Genomic DNA, 16,599 nt, shown 5'->3' with positions numbered 1-16,599 from the left:
AAAAATCTTGGCAAAAACAATTGAAAAACAAATCCTGTCATATGAATCTTACCAAAAATAATTTTGTGTCATTTGAATTTCAATTTCCACTTAAATTATCAAAGAAAATTTTTTTTTATTTAAAAAAATAGTCTAATCCGATGTTATCCGGAACAACACCAAACGCCTTATAATGTTATGGATAAACAAGTCAGTACTCTTCGCAGATTAATACTTTCCGACAGAAAGTAGTCAGTACAATCCGACGTACCAAATGAGCCCTTAAAGTATAATAAAGCTATAGACCCAGCTTTGATGTCCCCAGTTTAATTAAAATCCAGACATCTTGATGTGAGCAAAACTGGTTATATATATATATATATACTTATTCTCTCATCCCGATGTCCGCACGTTATTATCGTGTGGATGTTATTATAAATAAGGAGGAAAGTAGGGAGGGGTAGAAAGAGTAGTGCTATTTCAAAACGAGTAGTGCTATTTTTTCAAAGTGAGAAAGAGGATATCTAAACTGAACTTGAAATCAAACTTCAAATGGATGGATAAGAATAAATATAAATATTTTATAAATTCAAATCATAATTATCTAAAAGGTCAAATACATGAATGTTTAGCCCAAAATTAATTTTTTACCCGTTTATGTATTGCAAGTAAAGTCAATAGCTGTATTAATTAGCTAATTATTATGATATAAATCAATATGTCTTGATTTAAATCATAGGGGCATAATTGGAACATAAAATTAAAATTAAAAGAAAAAAAAATGATTACATCGAAAAATTTAAAAAGGAATGTATTCCTATGTGGCATTAAAGTAAGAGGACTTGGATCAACAACAAAAAATCCGAGGATTAAAACCAACTCTTAAATGGGAATTTGAATCTATGTCAAATTTTCTATTTTCATAATGCTATAGTTTTAATTGAGCTTCAATAGCCAGGATTAAGATTCTAGTATAAAAAAAAAAAAAAAAAGCAAGGATTAGGTCTGGAAACTTTTCTTTTAGACAAGTGATATAAGTGGAGGGTGGATTCGAACTTAAGACCTATGCTTTTAACCATTTGAGCTAAAAGTTCCTTGCTAAGTCTGGAAGTTTTAGTTATCATCAGAAATTTCTAAATAAAAATTAAGCACTTGTTGGAAAAATAAAATAAACAAAAAGCAAACAATATATAGCTTATCTCAAATCTCAAAATGCACTTCGTCTTATAGTAGGTAGCAAATAAAACTCTTAAGCAAATAAGATACCGCAATCAGAAAGTAAAGAGAAAAGAAAAACAATGATTTCCAGGAGGAGAAATTAGACAAATAAAGGAGAGTGGAAATTTGTTTACACTTCATTCGGATAAGGTGCAATTACAAAACCCTAAATGTTATAGAAAAGTTGATATAGATTCAAATTCATAATGAGGAGTTGGGTTTAATCCTCAAATTTGGTGACTTTGATCCAAGTCATTTGACTTTTGTGCCACATAGAATTACATTCCTTTTTTTAAATATTTTATATGTAATATTTTTATTATTTTATTTTTAAAATCATTTTTTGTTTCAATGTTGCCCTTATGACTTGAATCACGTAATAGTCATTTATGTCATATTGCTTAGGTATATATATGTTTTTTCATATTTTCAATAATGTGTAATAGTATTTTATCTAATTTTTTTTTTTATAGGTAACATACAATTTTATTTTGTCTATTTTTGTATTTGACTTATAGGTAGTCTTCGAATTTGTGTTCCTAACTTATGGGTAACACGATTTATCACAAAGTATTTTTTGTTGCTAACAATAACAGTATTTACCTGTATGTCAGGTACATAATTTAATGTGGGTGCTTGTCTGATCGATTGGAATCTTTTCTTTTTATTGATTAAATTGTATTTTATCCATATATTAGGAATATTATCAAGGAAAGAATTCAAAATGTAAATTCTGGAATTCAATTATAAGGAAATAATGCATTAAATTTAGATTTTCAATGTGTTTTCCTTATTTACCTCAAATGGTCAAATCGACACAACAAAAAAAGTAATAAATGTCAAAGGACCTACATCTAAAACTAAAAACGCGAGGACTACATCCAATAAAACTAATCATTTTGGACCTACATCTAAGAAACCCTAAAATTTATTTGCTATTGAATTGGAGCTACTGATCCCACATCACCACACTGCAATAAAATCAATTACCAAATCAATTGACTGGAAACTGAAGACGGCAAGATAATTCAAATTATAAAATTGAAAAACCAAAGACACGTGACATATACAAGCTCGTATATATATATATATATACACACACACAAAGGCTTGGCTTCTTTAACAGATATTGTATAGAAGCATAAAAATGCTAACAAGGTTGTTTATTTTCTATGCTACTTGTTTCCTTCTTTTTTGCCGGGGCGGCTGACGAAAGGAACTTTTGATCCTTCTTTTGAGTGCGGGGTGTGCCATCACCAAGCCCCGAATTTGGGCTTGAATGGAATGTGAATAGATGGATGTGCTGCGCTTCTAACTTCTAATCAAACGATTGATCGGCCAAGCAAGAAACCTCATCTTGGCCTAGATTCTCTATAGAAGGTATTAAACCTTTCTGTTTGTAGATAAACACCCAACTCAACCCATTGTTGATCCCAACATCATTCTTAAATAAATCCAAGAACCAAGTCCACGTGCTCTTATTCTCAATCTCAACAATAGCATAGGCTATGGGATACATTCCATTATTCCCATCTATTCCCACAACAGCTAGAAGTTGCCCTGGATGTGGACCTTTTATGTGACAACCATCTAAACCCACAATAGGTCTACAACCCTCAATAAATCCCATTTTCAAGTCTGCAAAACATATGTATAGCCTATCTAACTTTCTCACCTTCCAATTCTGTTTTCAACATAATTGTACTTCCAGGATTGGACCTTTTAAGCTCTTCACAGTAATCTCTAAGAATGGAATACTGCTCTTGGTAGGAACCCTCAAGCTTCTCATTTACTATTGATCTTGCTCTATATGCTTTCCACCTTGAGATTTCTGCCATATAATCTTTCCTCACCATAGCTTTCATTGTCTTCACATCCATTTTTAGATTAATGAATAGATCGTCAGCATATCTCTCAGCCAACCAAGTACTAGTCACACTTGTATTGTTTTCATCAGCTCCACATGTGTGATTTGGAACTAATGTTTTAACATGTAAAGGGGAATGTCTATCAGACAAGTCATTAGAAGAAGCATACACAGACCAAGGGCATGGCTCGGCTTTACAAATAGCCTTAACCTTATACCAATCATTTATTTTGAACTTGTAAGACCTGTAATGGTTAACGAAATGCCATTTCACAGCTTCTTTGAATTCTTTGGCATTTGCAAATACCATCCCCAAATGAAACTCTATGGTTCTAATATCAGTTTCTCTCCTGAATTGTTTAAATATGGGAAATTTCTTCTTCATCCTTCTCCTATTCACTGTATTTGGTTCTTCATCACTAGATGAGTTCCCATCTAGGCTTTTAAGATCTTCTGAATTGTATTCATCAAACTCTTGCTCTTCTGGTCCAATCTCATTTTGTATATCTTCCTTGTTAGAACCTTCTACATTTTGGTCATATATGACATCATCTTCATTTTTCTCAAATGATACACCAAGCCCTTCTTCATCTTGCTCATAATCAGAATCAATAAATTCATCATCAGATTCAGTGGTTGCTTCCTCTTCTTGTACATCCACATCCACCCAATTAAATTCTAGCACATCTAATTGAGGAGACTTCTCTGGCTGAAGTGTTTTACTTTGTTGCCTCTCAGTTTGAAATATATCTATTTGCTGCACATAATTATTATTAATTGATGCCTGACTCTATAAAAGCCCACAAGAAATTCCATGAGAGAAATAAATGACAACAACTCTACTGTGCAGCAAGTTATCAAACATGTTATTAAACACCTCATCATTTGTAATACAAACCAACTTACTTTCCACCCTATTTACTCCCTCTGGCACTCTATAGTAGTATCCAACACGTTCTTGATACCCCAATTTCTTTGCAAAATCACAAAATCGAAAGGTGACATGTAGTCCCGATTTAAGTTGTCTACCCAAACCACACTACCACCAGAATAAAAGTTGTATCCATTACCTATGTCTTGAAGTTGACCACCATGGTGTATTTCAGCAGTCCACAATGCTGGATCTAAACCCTCTGCATGCATATAGAACATTGAACAAACAAAAGTTACATACCACCATTTTTAAAATTTCAAAAATTTAACATATATATCCACAGTAATACACTATACATGATCGTAATTTTCATGTGAATTTAGTTTTATACATGCAAATAACAAACAAAACATATAATTTTTCAGAACTATCTTCATAAATCAAATAACAACTATTAGGAGCTGCTCCTTTTTGTTGAACTAACAAGGCAACGTTTTTTATTTTATTTTGTTGGGTTTGTGCCCTACAAATAACCACTTAAAGAAGTTGGCATGTCAGAGTGTACTATAAAAAAAAAATGCAAGAGTTAACTTATTAAAATTTGCAATTAATGACAAAGTGGCTTAATTGTCTACTTAGGTGTTAAAAAGTCGAGGGAGATGTGGTAGGTATCAACCATATCAGAATAGGCTTCCAAAGATTGGTAATGTAGTTCCCATGAAGTACGTATATATATGTGATGTGTGAGTCACAACATAAAATATAAACGTGAAAATTTGACATATTCGACATAGCCACACTCGATGCAAATCTAGTTGTTAAGCAAAATATCATAATAGACCTAGCAAACTACAAGATTGAACAGCAATAAAAAATTTAAAGTTACAGTAAAGTTAAACAAACACGAAATTCAGAAAAACACATAAATTTAGAACCGCTATTGACCATAAAACGTTAAAAACTCAAACATATCAATCACCACACAACTTACCAAACAATTGCTCACAATCCAAAATGTATAAATATGTAATTGTCGAATCTTACCGTAATTTGGTGGCTCCCCAGCGTATCTGAAGTTATTATCCATATCAGTTACTTCAGTCCTCAGTTTGCTACTCAATTTCAACAACCCACACAAGAGATGCCAAGAGACAAAAAGATGAATATAGAGTATGGTGTGTGCAGAGAGTGGGTTTTTTTGCGGTGGAGAGAATTGACGTTGGAGAAGTTGGAAAAGTAGCAGTAGGGTAGGGTGAGGGCGCTGTAATTAGGTTAACCTTTTTTTAAAATCTGTTTTTTTTATATAAATATTCTTTGTTATAGTTAATTGACGAATATACCCTTAAACTTAACGGAAATTTTAACGGAGTTAGACGTAGGTGGTGGATTTCAACACTTTACAAAGTTCAGGTGGTTAAAAATAAGAATTAAAAATTCAGGTGGTAACGACACACATACCTGAAAGTTCAGGTGGTATTTATGCAAATTTCTCTTAAAAATAAAAAGACAAAAGAACAAAAGTGAAGATTGAATTGCCACAGGACATAGTTTTTGGTCAATATAAGATAAGATATGGCCTAAAGTATTTTTTTATATTATTAATTTTTATCGAATATGGCTAAAGTAGAACAACTGTGACGTCCGTTACTGGAAACCCACCTTGTGGTGTGGGCCGTTTGGTGGAGGATGATAATTGGAGGGCCTCTAGAGTCTAGACACAGGCTTTTATTTTTATGTTTAGTTGTTCTTGGTTGGGCTTCGGCCCACCCTTGTACACAAAAATAAATAAATAAATAATGGACAAATTACATAAAACCCCTCAACTTATATGGTTATTTATAAGTTCATATCCGATTTTAGGGACATTTATTAGTACATACTCAACATCACGGAAATCCTACAAATTGCCTCCTCCGCTAGCCTAACAGTTAATGAATTCGTTAAATGCTAACGTGGCGAATGTAAGTTCCATTTTTTAATGACGTGGACTTATAGGTGGACAAAAAGAATAATTAAAAAAAATCATATCTTTAAAATAACTTTTAAAAATACAAAACCAACCCAAAAAAAAAATATATATATTTCATCGTCCCCGACCTGGAGAAAAAGCGTACGATCTCCCCAACTCACAATCCCGACCCATTGACTTCCCCACCCCATCTCATCACCCCTACCCACCATCCAGCTAGCCCCATCGCGATCTTCCCCACCTACGACGCAAAGACAAGCAAATAAGGTTTCAAACGAAAACCTTGAGTAACAAGGAAACTGAATCCACTGAAATTAAGAGAAACTCTCTTTGATGAATTTGATTAAAATCTGAATGCCAAAAAATGTTAGATTAACCTGTCTAAATACACAACTCTCAACCCTTGTAATGCTAGGGAGTTATTACAATTAAAACAAAACAGAATTAATTCGGAGACTTAACTACGTAACTCCGAAACTGAAAAAAAAGAATTTATTTTGGGAATTAACTATGTAACTCCGAAACGGAAAAACAGAATTTATTTGGAATTAACTTCGAACTTTGAATGCAGTTTTGAAAGGCCAAACGACTCCAGAATGCCAAAATCCATCGTACGTCCCAAAGCAAAGCGGTGTGTTTGACTCGTGGCATCGTTCCCTTTCCGAAATGGTATTTTGCTCCCTAATCGGAGCTCGGACGACAATTCTGCAAATTCCCACCACGTCCCTTTTCTTGCTCAACCGCGATAAAATCTGCCATCTATTCTACATCAGTCCTCTCCACCTCCGAAGAACTCGACCCCGAGTTATGATCTGGATAAAGAACCTCATCTTCACGGAACTCATATAAATCTGCAACATTAAAAATATTGGAAATTCCCATGGAATCCGGTAACTCAATAACATAGGCATTATCATTGATCCGTTTGAGCACTTTGTAAGGACCATATTTCTTCGGTTTAAGCTTGCTGTAAGTGCCAACTGGAAACCTCTCCTTCCTCAGAAATATCATCACAGAATCGCCTTCTTGAAACACTTTAACACATCGATGCCTATCCGCAGTAGCTTTGTACTTAGCATTTGTTTGCTCAAGTTTCTGCTTGACCTCATCTCGAACGGCTACCACTTCCTTAGCCAAATTTTTCGCTGCCATACTGGTTTGCTGGCCTCTAGGCGTTTCACCAAATCTACAACATGGTTAGGTATAGCAGTATAAACAATGGAAAATGGAGACTTCCCAGAGCGCTATGGACTGCACTGTTGTATGCAAACTCCACCTGCGGTAATGCATAATCCCATTGTTTCGCTTCTCTCCACAGACGCTTCGCACCATATTGCCCAATGTCCGGTTTGTAACCTCACCGCCATCAGTTTGGGGATGGGCAGTGCTGCTAATTCAAAGTAGTCCCAAACAGTCTCCACAAAGTGATCCAAAAATGACTCAAGAACTTGGTGTCACGATCAGATGTAATGGATGTAGGAACCCCATGCAAGCGAACAACCTCCCTGAAAAATAGTTTGGCTATATTTGATGCATTGGCAGTCTTTTTGCAGGCTATGAAATGCGCCATTTTTGAGAACCGATCAACCACCACAAATACAGAGTCCACTCCCCTTTGTGTTCGGGGCAATCCGAGGACCAAATCCATAGCAAGATCTGCCAAATATCGTTAGGAACTGGTAATGGCATATATAATCCAGTGTTTTGTACCTGCCCCTTCGAAGTTTGACAAATATAGCACTTGTGCACAATAGTTCCAACATCACGTTTGAGCTGTGGCCAGTAAAATCTCTCCTCCATCAATGCAATTGTTTTGTCACGGCCTAGGTGGCCACTCAACCCTCCACCATGCAAGTCCCAAATGAGCTTCTCCCTTAAAGAAGAAACTGGAATACACAGCTGGTTGCCTTTGAACAAATAACCTTCATTGAGAAAGTAATCTGCCATTGGCTCTTGATTAGTGCACTTAATCCAAATTTCCCGGAAATCATCGTCACCTGCATATAATTCCTTCAGACATTCAAACCCCACAACTTCTTGAGTCAGCGTGACTAATAATGAAGCTCTCCTACTCAGCGCATCTGCCACACGATTGGTCTTGCCGGAAGTATGCTTGATAACGAACGAAAATTTCTGCAAAAAAGTCATCCATCTAGCATGCATTTTATCAATATTTTTCTGGCTGTTAATATACTTCAACGCTTGATGATCTGTAAACAAAACAAATTCCTTCTGGATAAGATAGTGCTCCCATTGCTTCAAAGCTCGAACAACCGCATAGAACTCTTGGTCATAAGTACTCCACTTTTGACGTGCATCGCTCAACTTTTCAGAAAAGAACGCAATTGGCCGCTTGTCTTGTGAGAGCACAGCTCCGACTCCCACACCGCTGGCATCACATTCAACTTCGAAAACTTTCTCAAAGTTTGGAAGAGCTAGAACCGGTGCGGTGCAAAGCTTTTCTTTTATTTCTACAAAGCTTCTCTCTTGCTCCTCTCCCCAGCTGAACTGGCCCTTCTTCAAACATTATGTGATAGGTACAGCAATGGTGCTAAAATGCTTCACAAATCTTCTGTAAAAGGTGGCCAAGCCATGGAAGCTTCGAACTTCAGAAACTGTCTTTGGAGCTGGCCAGTCAAGGATTGCTTTGATCTTCTCGTCATCTACCTAGATACCATTCTCACCAACAACAAAACCCAAGAACAGTAGCTTATTTGTGCAGAAAGTACATTTTTTAAGGTTCTCATAGTAGTGGCTTTGCAAGATGAAGAGAACCAAGGTCGCCGCCATGGTTCACAAGACGGCCATCGCCGGAATGTGGACAGACATAGGTATTCTCGGGGTAAGAATCTTTTGGAAGATTATTTTATCCCAACTTATTTGTACTCTGATGTTGATTTTCGAAGGCGATTTAGAATGCAACCCAATTTGTTCAATAAAGTCATGCATGATATTTACAATTATGATGCATACTTTGTTCAAAAGTGTGATACTACTGGGGTTTTTGGGCTTCTTCCGGAGCAAAAGCTTACAGCTATTATATGAATGTTGGCGTCAGAGCATCTGCTGATCAGGTAGATGAGATTGCCCGGATGGGGAAGTCCACTACGTTGGAGGCTTTGGTAAGATTTTGTGATGCAGTTGAAAATTTGTACACTAAGGACTACCTGCGTAGACCTACTCTCAGGGACCTCCAAAGGCTTCTACAAAAAGCCGAAGCTCGAGGATTTCCAGGAATGATTGGTAGCATCGACTGCATGCACTGGCAATGGAAGAATTGCCCAACTGCCTTGCAAGGTGATTAAGGAAATAGAAAAGGCTAAAAAAATATCATCCTTGAAGCCGTTGTTGGCTTCGACACATGGGTTTGGCATGCCTTCTTTGGAGTTGCCGGATCCCAAAATGACCTCAACGTGCTGGGTCAATCTCCGGTCTTCAACGATGTTTTGAGAGGCCAAGGCCCCAATATCACCTATCAAGTCAACAATACAGTCTACCAAACGGGGTATTATCTAGCTGACGACATCTATTCGAGGTGGACCACATTTGTCAAATCCATTCCGAATCCCTGATCCCAGAAGCAAAAATTATTTGCTACCTATCAAGAAGGATACAGGAAAGATGTCCAAAGGTGTTTTGGCATCCTTCAACCTCGGTGGTCGATTATTCGAGGTGCGGCCCGTATGTTTGATGGAGAGATCCTCAGAAGCATTATGATGACTTGCATCATCCTCCATAATATGATTGTGGAGAATGAGTACGATTATGATGCTTTAGAGGTCTACGAACCGGATCCAATGAACACAGTCTTGACTCGGATTTATGAAAGGCCCATGGGGCCAAGTGGAGAACCGTTTGAGCCGGAACCATTGGTGAGGGATGGTTGTTTCATGACCCGGATAATAGATCGATATACAGAGATGCAATCTTCGTATATTCATGAAAGGCGTAAACTTGACTTGATGAAACATCTATGGGCGGTGAAAGGCAATGAAGATGAATGATGGAGCATAGATGCTTTGGTTATGTTTTATTTAGTTATGGTTAGGTTGTGTTGTTTTTTATTTATTATGGTTTGGTTATGGTTTGTTATTATTATTGTGCCTTGTTTGTAGTTTTTTTTATTTTAATTATATTTTGTTTGATGTATGGAATATGTTGAATAAAAAGGTCTTTTATTGAATGCTTTGTTTATTAAATAAAGAAATCCAATACAAGTCATTAAGAATTACTACTACTAAAATAAAATACATGAAGTACAACAACTTTAATAGAAAACATGAAAAATAAAAATACATAAAAGGTATGCTAACTAATTTAATAGTTTTGATCATTTAACCAATCTGTGTTGCTAGGCCCATCATCCCGGAAAAGTCATCTTCTAATAACATCCCTTCGTTCTAGCTTCCAATATTGTTTTGTTTCAGGGGACATATGGCTTGTATCCATCGTCATGGTTTCCCGATCCGTCTTCTCCATATCTTTTTTGCGCAAATACTCCCTTTCTCGTGCACACTGGGCTTGAATTGCCACCTCCATATCTTGGCGTTTCTGCTCCATTTCAATTCTTACGGCATTCTGCCTTGCAATTTCCTCCAAAAACTTTGAATTATTATTGCTTGAATTACCCGCTTTCTTTGCCTTCGCAGCCTTTCGGCCAATAGGCCTCGGCTCCTTTTCGATGGGTGAGTCTTAACTCATAGGGGAATCGAGAGGTGAATCCGATGTCGTTGAATCAGGGAGTGGCGTCTCGTTTAACACAACGGCGGGACCGGTGAGAATAATTATAAAGCGTTTACAATATTTCACCACCTCCCAACATTCATGATGGTTGAAACTTTTTTTGCCACTCCTGGTTGCACCGAACCACATCTGTGCTTGAATCATCTATTTAACAAAAAAATAAAAATGCAAGAAATATTTAAAATATGTTGGATATGCAAGTAACAAAAAAATAATAATGGAAATGCAATTAACCTTACAAATAAATTGGAAGTGCAAGAAATATGAAGAAACAATTGGAAATGCAAGAAATATTAACAACATATTGAAAATGCAAGAAATATTAAGAAACAATTGGAAATGCAAGAAATATTAACAACAGATTGAAAATGCAAGAAATATTAACCAAATATTTAAAATGCAAGAAATATTAACAAAATATTGAAAATGCAATAAATATTAACAACATATATATATATATATATATATATATTAGGACATTAAACTTAATAAAACGAAAATTACAAAATACTTACCTCGTTAGTACGATTTTCCCGGCTTCTATAGTTGTCCATCGCTTTTGCCAAGGCATCTCTCCATTTTCCCAGCTCTTTATTGAGAATTTTCCACCTACTCGATAATACCATTTCCGTACGAGTCGACCCCGAATTTTTTCGCAAAATTCGGCATGAATTTTTTTCCATATATGGAAAAATTTCATCTCATTGCCTGTCACGGGACAATGACAAACTTGGAGCCAAGCCTCACACAAAGAAACATCTTCCATGGTGCTCCACGCCCCTCCGATTTCGATATAATAAGCCATAAAAATAAGAAATAAAAATACAAGGTGAAAGAGAGGAAAATATTGAGTAAAGAGTGAATAAAATGTTGAGTAATAGTAGAAGTAGAATAAAATGTATGAGGATTGGTGTTGAAAGTGAAGGGTATCGATAGGTATTTATAGAAGAAAAAAAAATCAGAATTTTTTAGTATTTTTTTAAAAAAATTTCAATTTTTTTAAATAATTTTATTGCATGAAAAATGCCAGCCGTTGGATGAGGATAGGAGAAGCAAATCAGAGCGTTGGGGGCGTGACACGTGGCTTCCAACCGTTGGAGCCTGCATCACGCTAACGTCCGCACGATGGTGCAATTTTTCTTTCTTGTTGGATGAGGATAGGAGAGCAAATCGGAGGTCTTGGGGCGTGACACGTGGCTTCCAACCGTTGGAGTCAGATCGCTACCGACGTCGCGCACAATGGTTCAAATTTTTACCGTTGGCGCATGCATTGCATGTGCCAACGGTAAAAATTTACTCGCGTGATGACATCAGCGCGACGTCGCGCATGACATCACAACCCTCGACTTGGACCTCGGGCTGAATTGGCCTTCGGGCCAAACCGAGTTCGTGGGACCAACCCCTTGCTCACCACTGGAAACTCCTTTTTTCCCACCCCCAGCCTTGGGCTCAGCTCCTTCTGGAGTTGCTCTAAAGGAAAATTCCATAGAGGGGGGAGGAAGAAGAAGCGTTATTGCCCCTCCTCCCCCTCATCTCTTCTCGTCTTTTCCTTTTAGGTTAGTGAATAAGTCCAATGGGGCATTTTGAATAAAAATCCACCTGTGGTAGTTTCTTCTAAGCCATAGTTAGATTGAAGTTCCCCATCACCCCTTTTAGTCTATGTTCTCAATCAAATCCTATTCCCAAAACCTACTCCCTAACGCTGCTCATGTTATCTAAATTTGATTCTACATCGTCTTTGACCAAGGTTACTGCAAATCACCCAATTGTATTTTGGCAAAGTTGTTGTTTTCGTTTATTTGTTCACTCTTATGCACAGGTAGATCACTGTAAATCATATTTTCCCTAGATTTGTTACGGATGCGGTAGTGGGTGTGACTGCGACGACGCTTCTTCAAGTGGTGGTGGTAAGGTTCATTTAGGCTCATGGGTTGTTTTAGGGTTTTGGTTATGTTGGATTTGTGGACTTTGTTTGGGCTTGTGACTAATTGTGGTGATATGAGCTAGTAGTTTTAGTGCGGCTTTTGTCCGCATTAGTTTTGCTTTTAGCATATTAGTTTGTTGCCCTCTTGCGATTGGTACTTTAGATGTCTTGTTTATGTATTTGATTATACCGTTGAAGTTTACTAAATGAAGTTTCTATTTGATAAAATAAAAAATAAAATAAAGTGCATGTGGCATGGATTGTAATTTAGTGTGTAATATTAGGACATTCCTCCTAAGAACCCTGAATCGGAAAAGAAAAACTAGGAGGAAATTAATTATTACGTTGAAATTGAAGAAGATTGTAATATAGCCTGTCTTCAGTTTTTTTTAAAAATTCTTTTGTTCTTTTTGTCTTTTTACAATATTAATATTACTCATCTCATCATCTGAACTTTAAATATAATTTTGACATTTGTTTCGTTTTGTTTGAAAGGTGTTCTTGTCCAATTTTTATGGTGGCTCTATAATACTAGAGATGTACATGATTAATCTTTTGGTTTTCTTGCTTTTGGAATTTTCTTTATAACTTTTCCTGGTGTCCACGTCTTAGGAAGTTCTCTAGTGCAATTTTCATCCACATACCTCATCTTGTTTTTCTTAGATAACTGTCATTTTGTCAAATGAAGTATCCCATTTTTCAGTCAATTTGGATTACGAATTATATAAAATCGCCATTACCCTCTCTGTTGCATCTCTCTTCTTTTTTGACCTCTTTGAGCTTCTTTTGCCCTAGAGGTTTTGTTTCGTAATTTTCGTTTCCATATAAATAAAAAAGTTTGAAAACTTCATCTATTAATTGTTCCATCAAAAAATGTCATGATGTAATTTGGTCAATTTGGTCGTGTTATGATGTAAACCAATAATTAAAAATGAAAAGAAATAGAGAATTTGAAGGTAGAGAGCCCTTATAATTGTATATGTACTCTTTGAGGACAATATTAATACAATTAATTTACGAAGAAAAATAAAAGAAAGAAAATTCGGGAAGAATTTGATGAACATTTTCATTTCCCCTGAAATGATCACATTAAATCAAATCTCAGCATGCAGAACTGAACTGAGACTCGCCAAAGACATTGGAGGGATCCCTTGTTGGTTTCTGAAAACATTGCTTGGATCAATAAGTGTTTTTGCTTTGACCAGTCTGTTGTAGTTATTCAAGAAGTACTTCTCACCCCAATCCCTGGCAATCTCCACAGCATCCTTAGTTGTAACACTAGGTTCAACAAAACGCATCGTTCCGAGGTCAAGGTCAACGTAATTGATATAAGCAGCCCTTGGATCCCATGACACAAATTGCGTCATTGAATTGTATAATCTTCTTATCCAATCTATGTAGTCATCTTTTTTGTAATTGTCTTCTTCTTTCCACTCCACCAGGTACTGAATTGTAAAGAGATTGCCTTTTCTGTGAGGAAAAGCAATGGACTCGCTGCTCACATGGTGCATAATCCCACCATACGGGTCTAAGATGACGTACCCTTTGGGTTCCTCCTCAAGTATTTCTAGCGCAGCTTCTATTCCGGCTTGAGAAATCGGGGTTCTGACGTAGTCAGATTTGGCTTTGAAAAACCCTTTTTCTTGCAAATACCGATTTCTCAAGTCGGAGACTGGGCTGCCCTTACTTAGGCCGGAGAAGAACACAACGGACTCGATCCAACTCATTTCGGTACAATCATCTTTTGTAATACCCAAGTCAGGGAAAGCTTGATTTAGGATAGACATGGCAGTGCTTCTTGGACCTAGATAAAACCCTTTAAATGTGGCTGATATTCCACTAGGGCTTGTGGCATTCTTGGCTTCTGGCAATCCAGCACCAACAAAACATGAAATGTAGAAGTCGTCTTCCAAGTAAGGTGAAACGTTTTGCCACTTATCTACTAGCTTTGCTACATGCCTTTTTTCGCCTGGTCTAGACACAACAAAGGCAGTTACAATTTGTGGCACTTTCAAGAGTTGGATTTTCCAAGAATAGACAACTCCCCAAACACCCCCACCACCTCCTCTAATAGCCCAAAACACATCATCTCCCATGCCTTCTCTGTCTAACAACCGTCCCTCCGCGTCGACAAGAAGTGCGTCCACCACATTATCCGCCGCGAGCCCATACTTTCTCGACATTAGCCCAAACCCACCACCGGCAATATGGCCACCAACCCCCACAGTTGGGCATGACCCGGCTGAGAACCCATGAGCATGGCTTGCTTTAGCAATTGCATGGTACGTCTCACCCAGCGTTGCACCTCCTTCCACCCACGCCGTTTCAGTTTCCAAATCCACCGAAACCCGGTTCAAATTCATCATGTCGATGATCACAAATCGAGCTCCATCCTCGGCAACAGACGATGTACCTTCATAGCTGTGTCCTCCACTCCGTACTCTAATTTCCAACGACCGTTGTCTAGAGCAAAATATAGAGTTTATTAGCTGCTCAAGGCTCTCGGGAAGTATAATGGCAATTGGCTTTGGAACTGTGGGATCAACAAAACGAAGATTTTGAATGGAAAAATTGAGCAACTTATAGTAATTATTAGCGGCAGAGTCATTTTCCATGGTAGGGAATGCAGTGAAATTGATGTCATGAAGAGTCAAACAACAAGTGAGTTGGTGTGTGGGGGATTCAGCTAAACAAGGAACGCAAAACCACATGAACATAAGGAACCCAGTAAATGGATTTCTTAGGGGAATTGCCATATTTAATTCCTTGGTCAATTTCCAAAGCTGTTGTGCTCTATATGTATTTGAGCTGAAAGAAAACAAATGAGGTGTATTTTAATGGAGAAAGTTTGAGAATAATGTGATACCTTGAGGACAAACAGATGAAGAGATCAATGTAATATTTCTGGCCGGCAATTGATTAAAAATTTGGAAGTTGATCGATTCGAATTGCCATGCATGCATGGGAAGGTGACAAAACTAATTTTTGCATGAGATTAAATACTAAAGAAGTTAGGTTGGGGAGAGAGACAAAGAACTGCATAATTTTTAGCATGAGACGTGCCGGCCAACCAAAGGGATCCAAAAGCCTGCCACCCACACGTTGGCTCTTTCTCTTTTGACCTTTTTTTTTATATATTATTTAAATATATCTTAGAGATGACATATATATATATATATATATATATATATATATATATATATAGGGAGCTTCTATTGAGGGATCTCTCAAATAAGCTTATTTGAGGGACACCCCTTGTAGGCCCCACTCCGGATTGTATTTTACTAATCCAAACCATCTATTTTGTAGATACTCATTCAAAGATCATCTCTACAAAAAATCACTTGAATCCGATATCATTTGACCACTAAATTGAGTTATTGAAATTTTAGTACTTTCTTGAAGCACCATGTTCATTGATTTTGTAAGACACAATTGGATGTCGAAATGGTTTCAGATTTGTCTAATTTTTTGTAAGGATGATCTATGAATGAAGACCTAAAAAATAGATGGTTTGGATCATTGAGAAAAAAATTGTAGGGTACCCTAAAGGGCGTCCCTCAAATAAAATTATTTGAGGAATCCCTCAATAGAAGGGGACTGTATATATATATATATATATATATATATATATATTTACCTTTGTATATATTTGTAGAATAGGGCCTTTTTAAATTAAAACGTCTTTTGCGATTTTAAGGAGTGTTATGAAATTATTGTAAGCGTAAAATTCGCACAAGTAATATATAAAGATAAAATATGAGTGTTATCACTATCAATAAAATCTTTCAGTCAAGATTTTCTGTAAGTTCATTTTTATTCTAAGTTTATCTTAATATAAATTTGTTCTTCGATAGCTTTATGCAATTAATCTTTGTTTATGCATTTATTTTGTACGCAATTAATCTTTCATAGAGGCTAGTATTTGGTTTGGGGTTTGGGCCCGTTTATTTCATTTTAAAAACTTGACTTTAGTATTTTAAAAACTGATTTTTATAATTATTCTAACTTTTATTGTTTTTATA

At 36.6% G+C, this 16,599-nt stretch overlaps 1 protein-coding gene across 1 annotated transcript; it reads right to left on the bottom strand.

Moving 5' to 3' along the window:
* Positions 1-13,668: 13,668 nt before the first annotated feature.
* On the bottom strand, positions 13,669-15,330 carry LOC103343058 (berberine bridge enzyme-like D-2). The gene has a single exon (XM_008246734.2). The coding sequence runs from the start codon at positions 15,328-15,330 to the stop codon at positions 13,669-13,671; it is 1,662 nt and encodes a 553-aa protein (XP_008244956.2).
* Positions 15,331-16,599: the final 1,269 nt, after the last annotated feature.

Source organism: Prunus mume, linkage group LG3 (assembly GCF_029339155.1).
Source record: "Prunus mume cultivar Tortuosa linkage group LG3, ASM2933915v1, whole genome shotgun sequence".
NCBI classification, from domain to species: domain Eukaryota; kingdom Viridiplantae; phylum Streptophyta; class Magnoliopsida; order Rosales; family Rosaceae; genus Prunus; species Prunus mume.
Note: the sequence above shows the minus strand (reverse complement) of the source record. Positions and strands in the feature narration are given on the sequence as shown.

Coding starts and splice junctions, on each gene's coding strand:
- LOC103343058 (XM_008246734.2), bottom strand. CDS start 15,330: ATGGCAATTCCCCTAAGAAATCCATTTACTGGGTTCCTTATGTTCATG.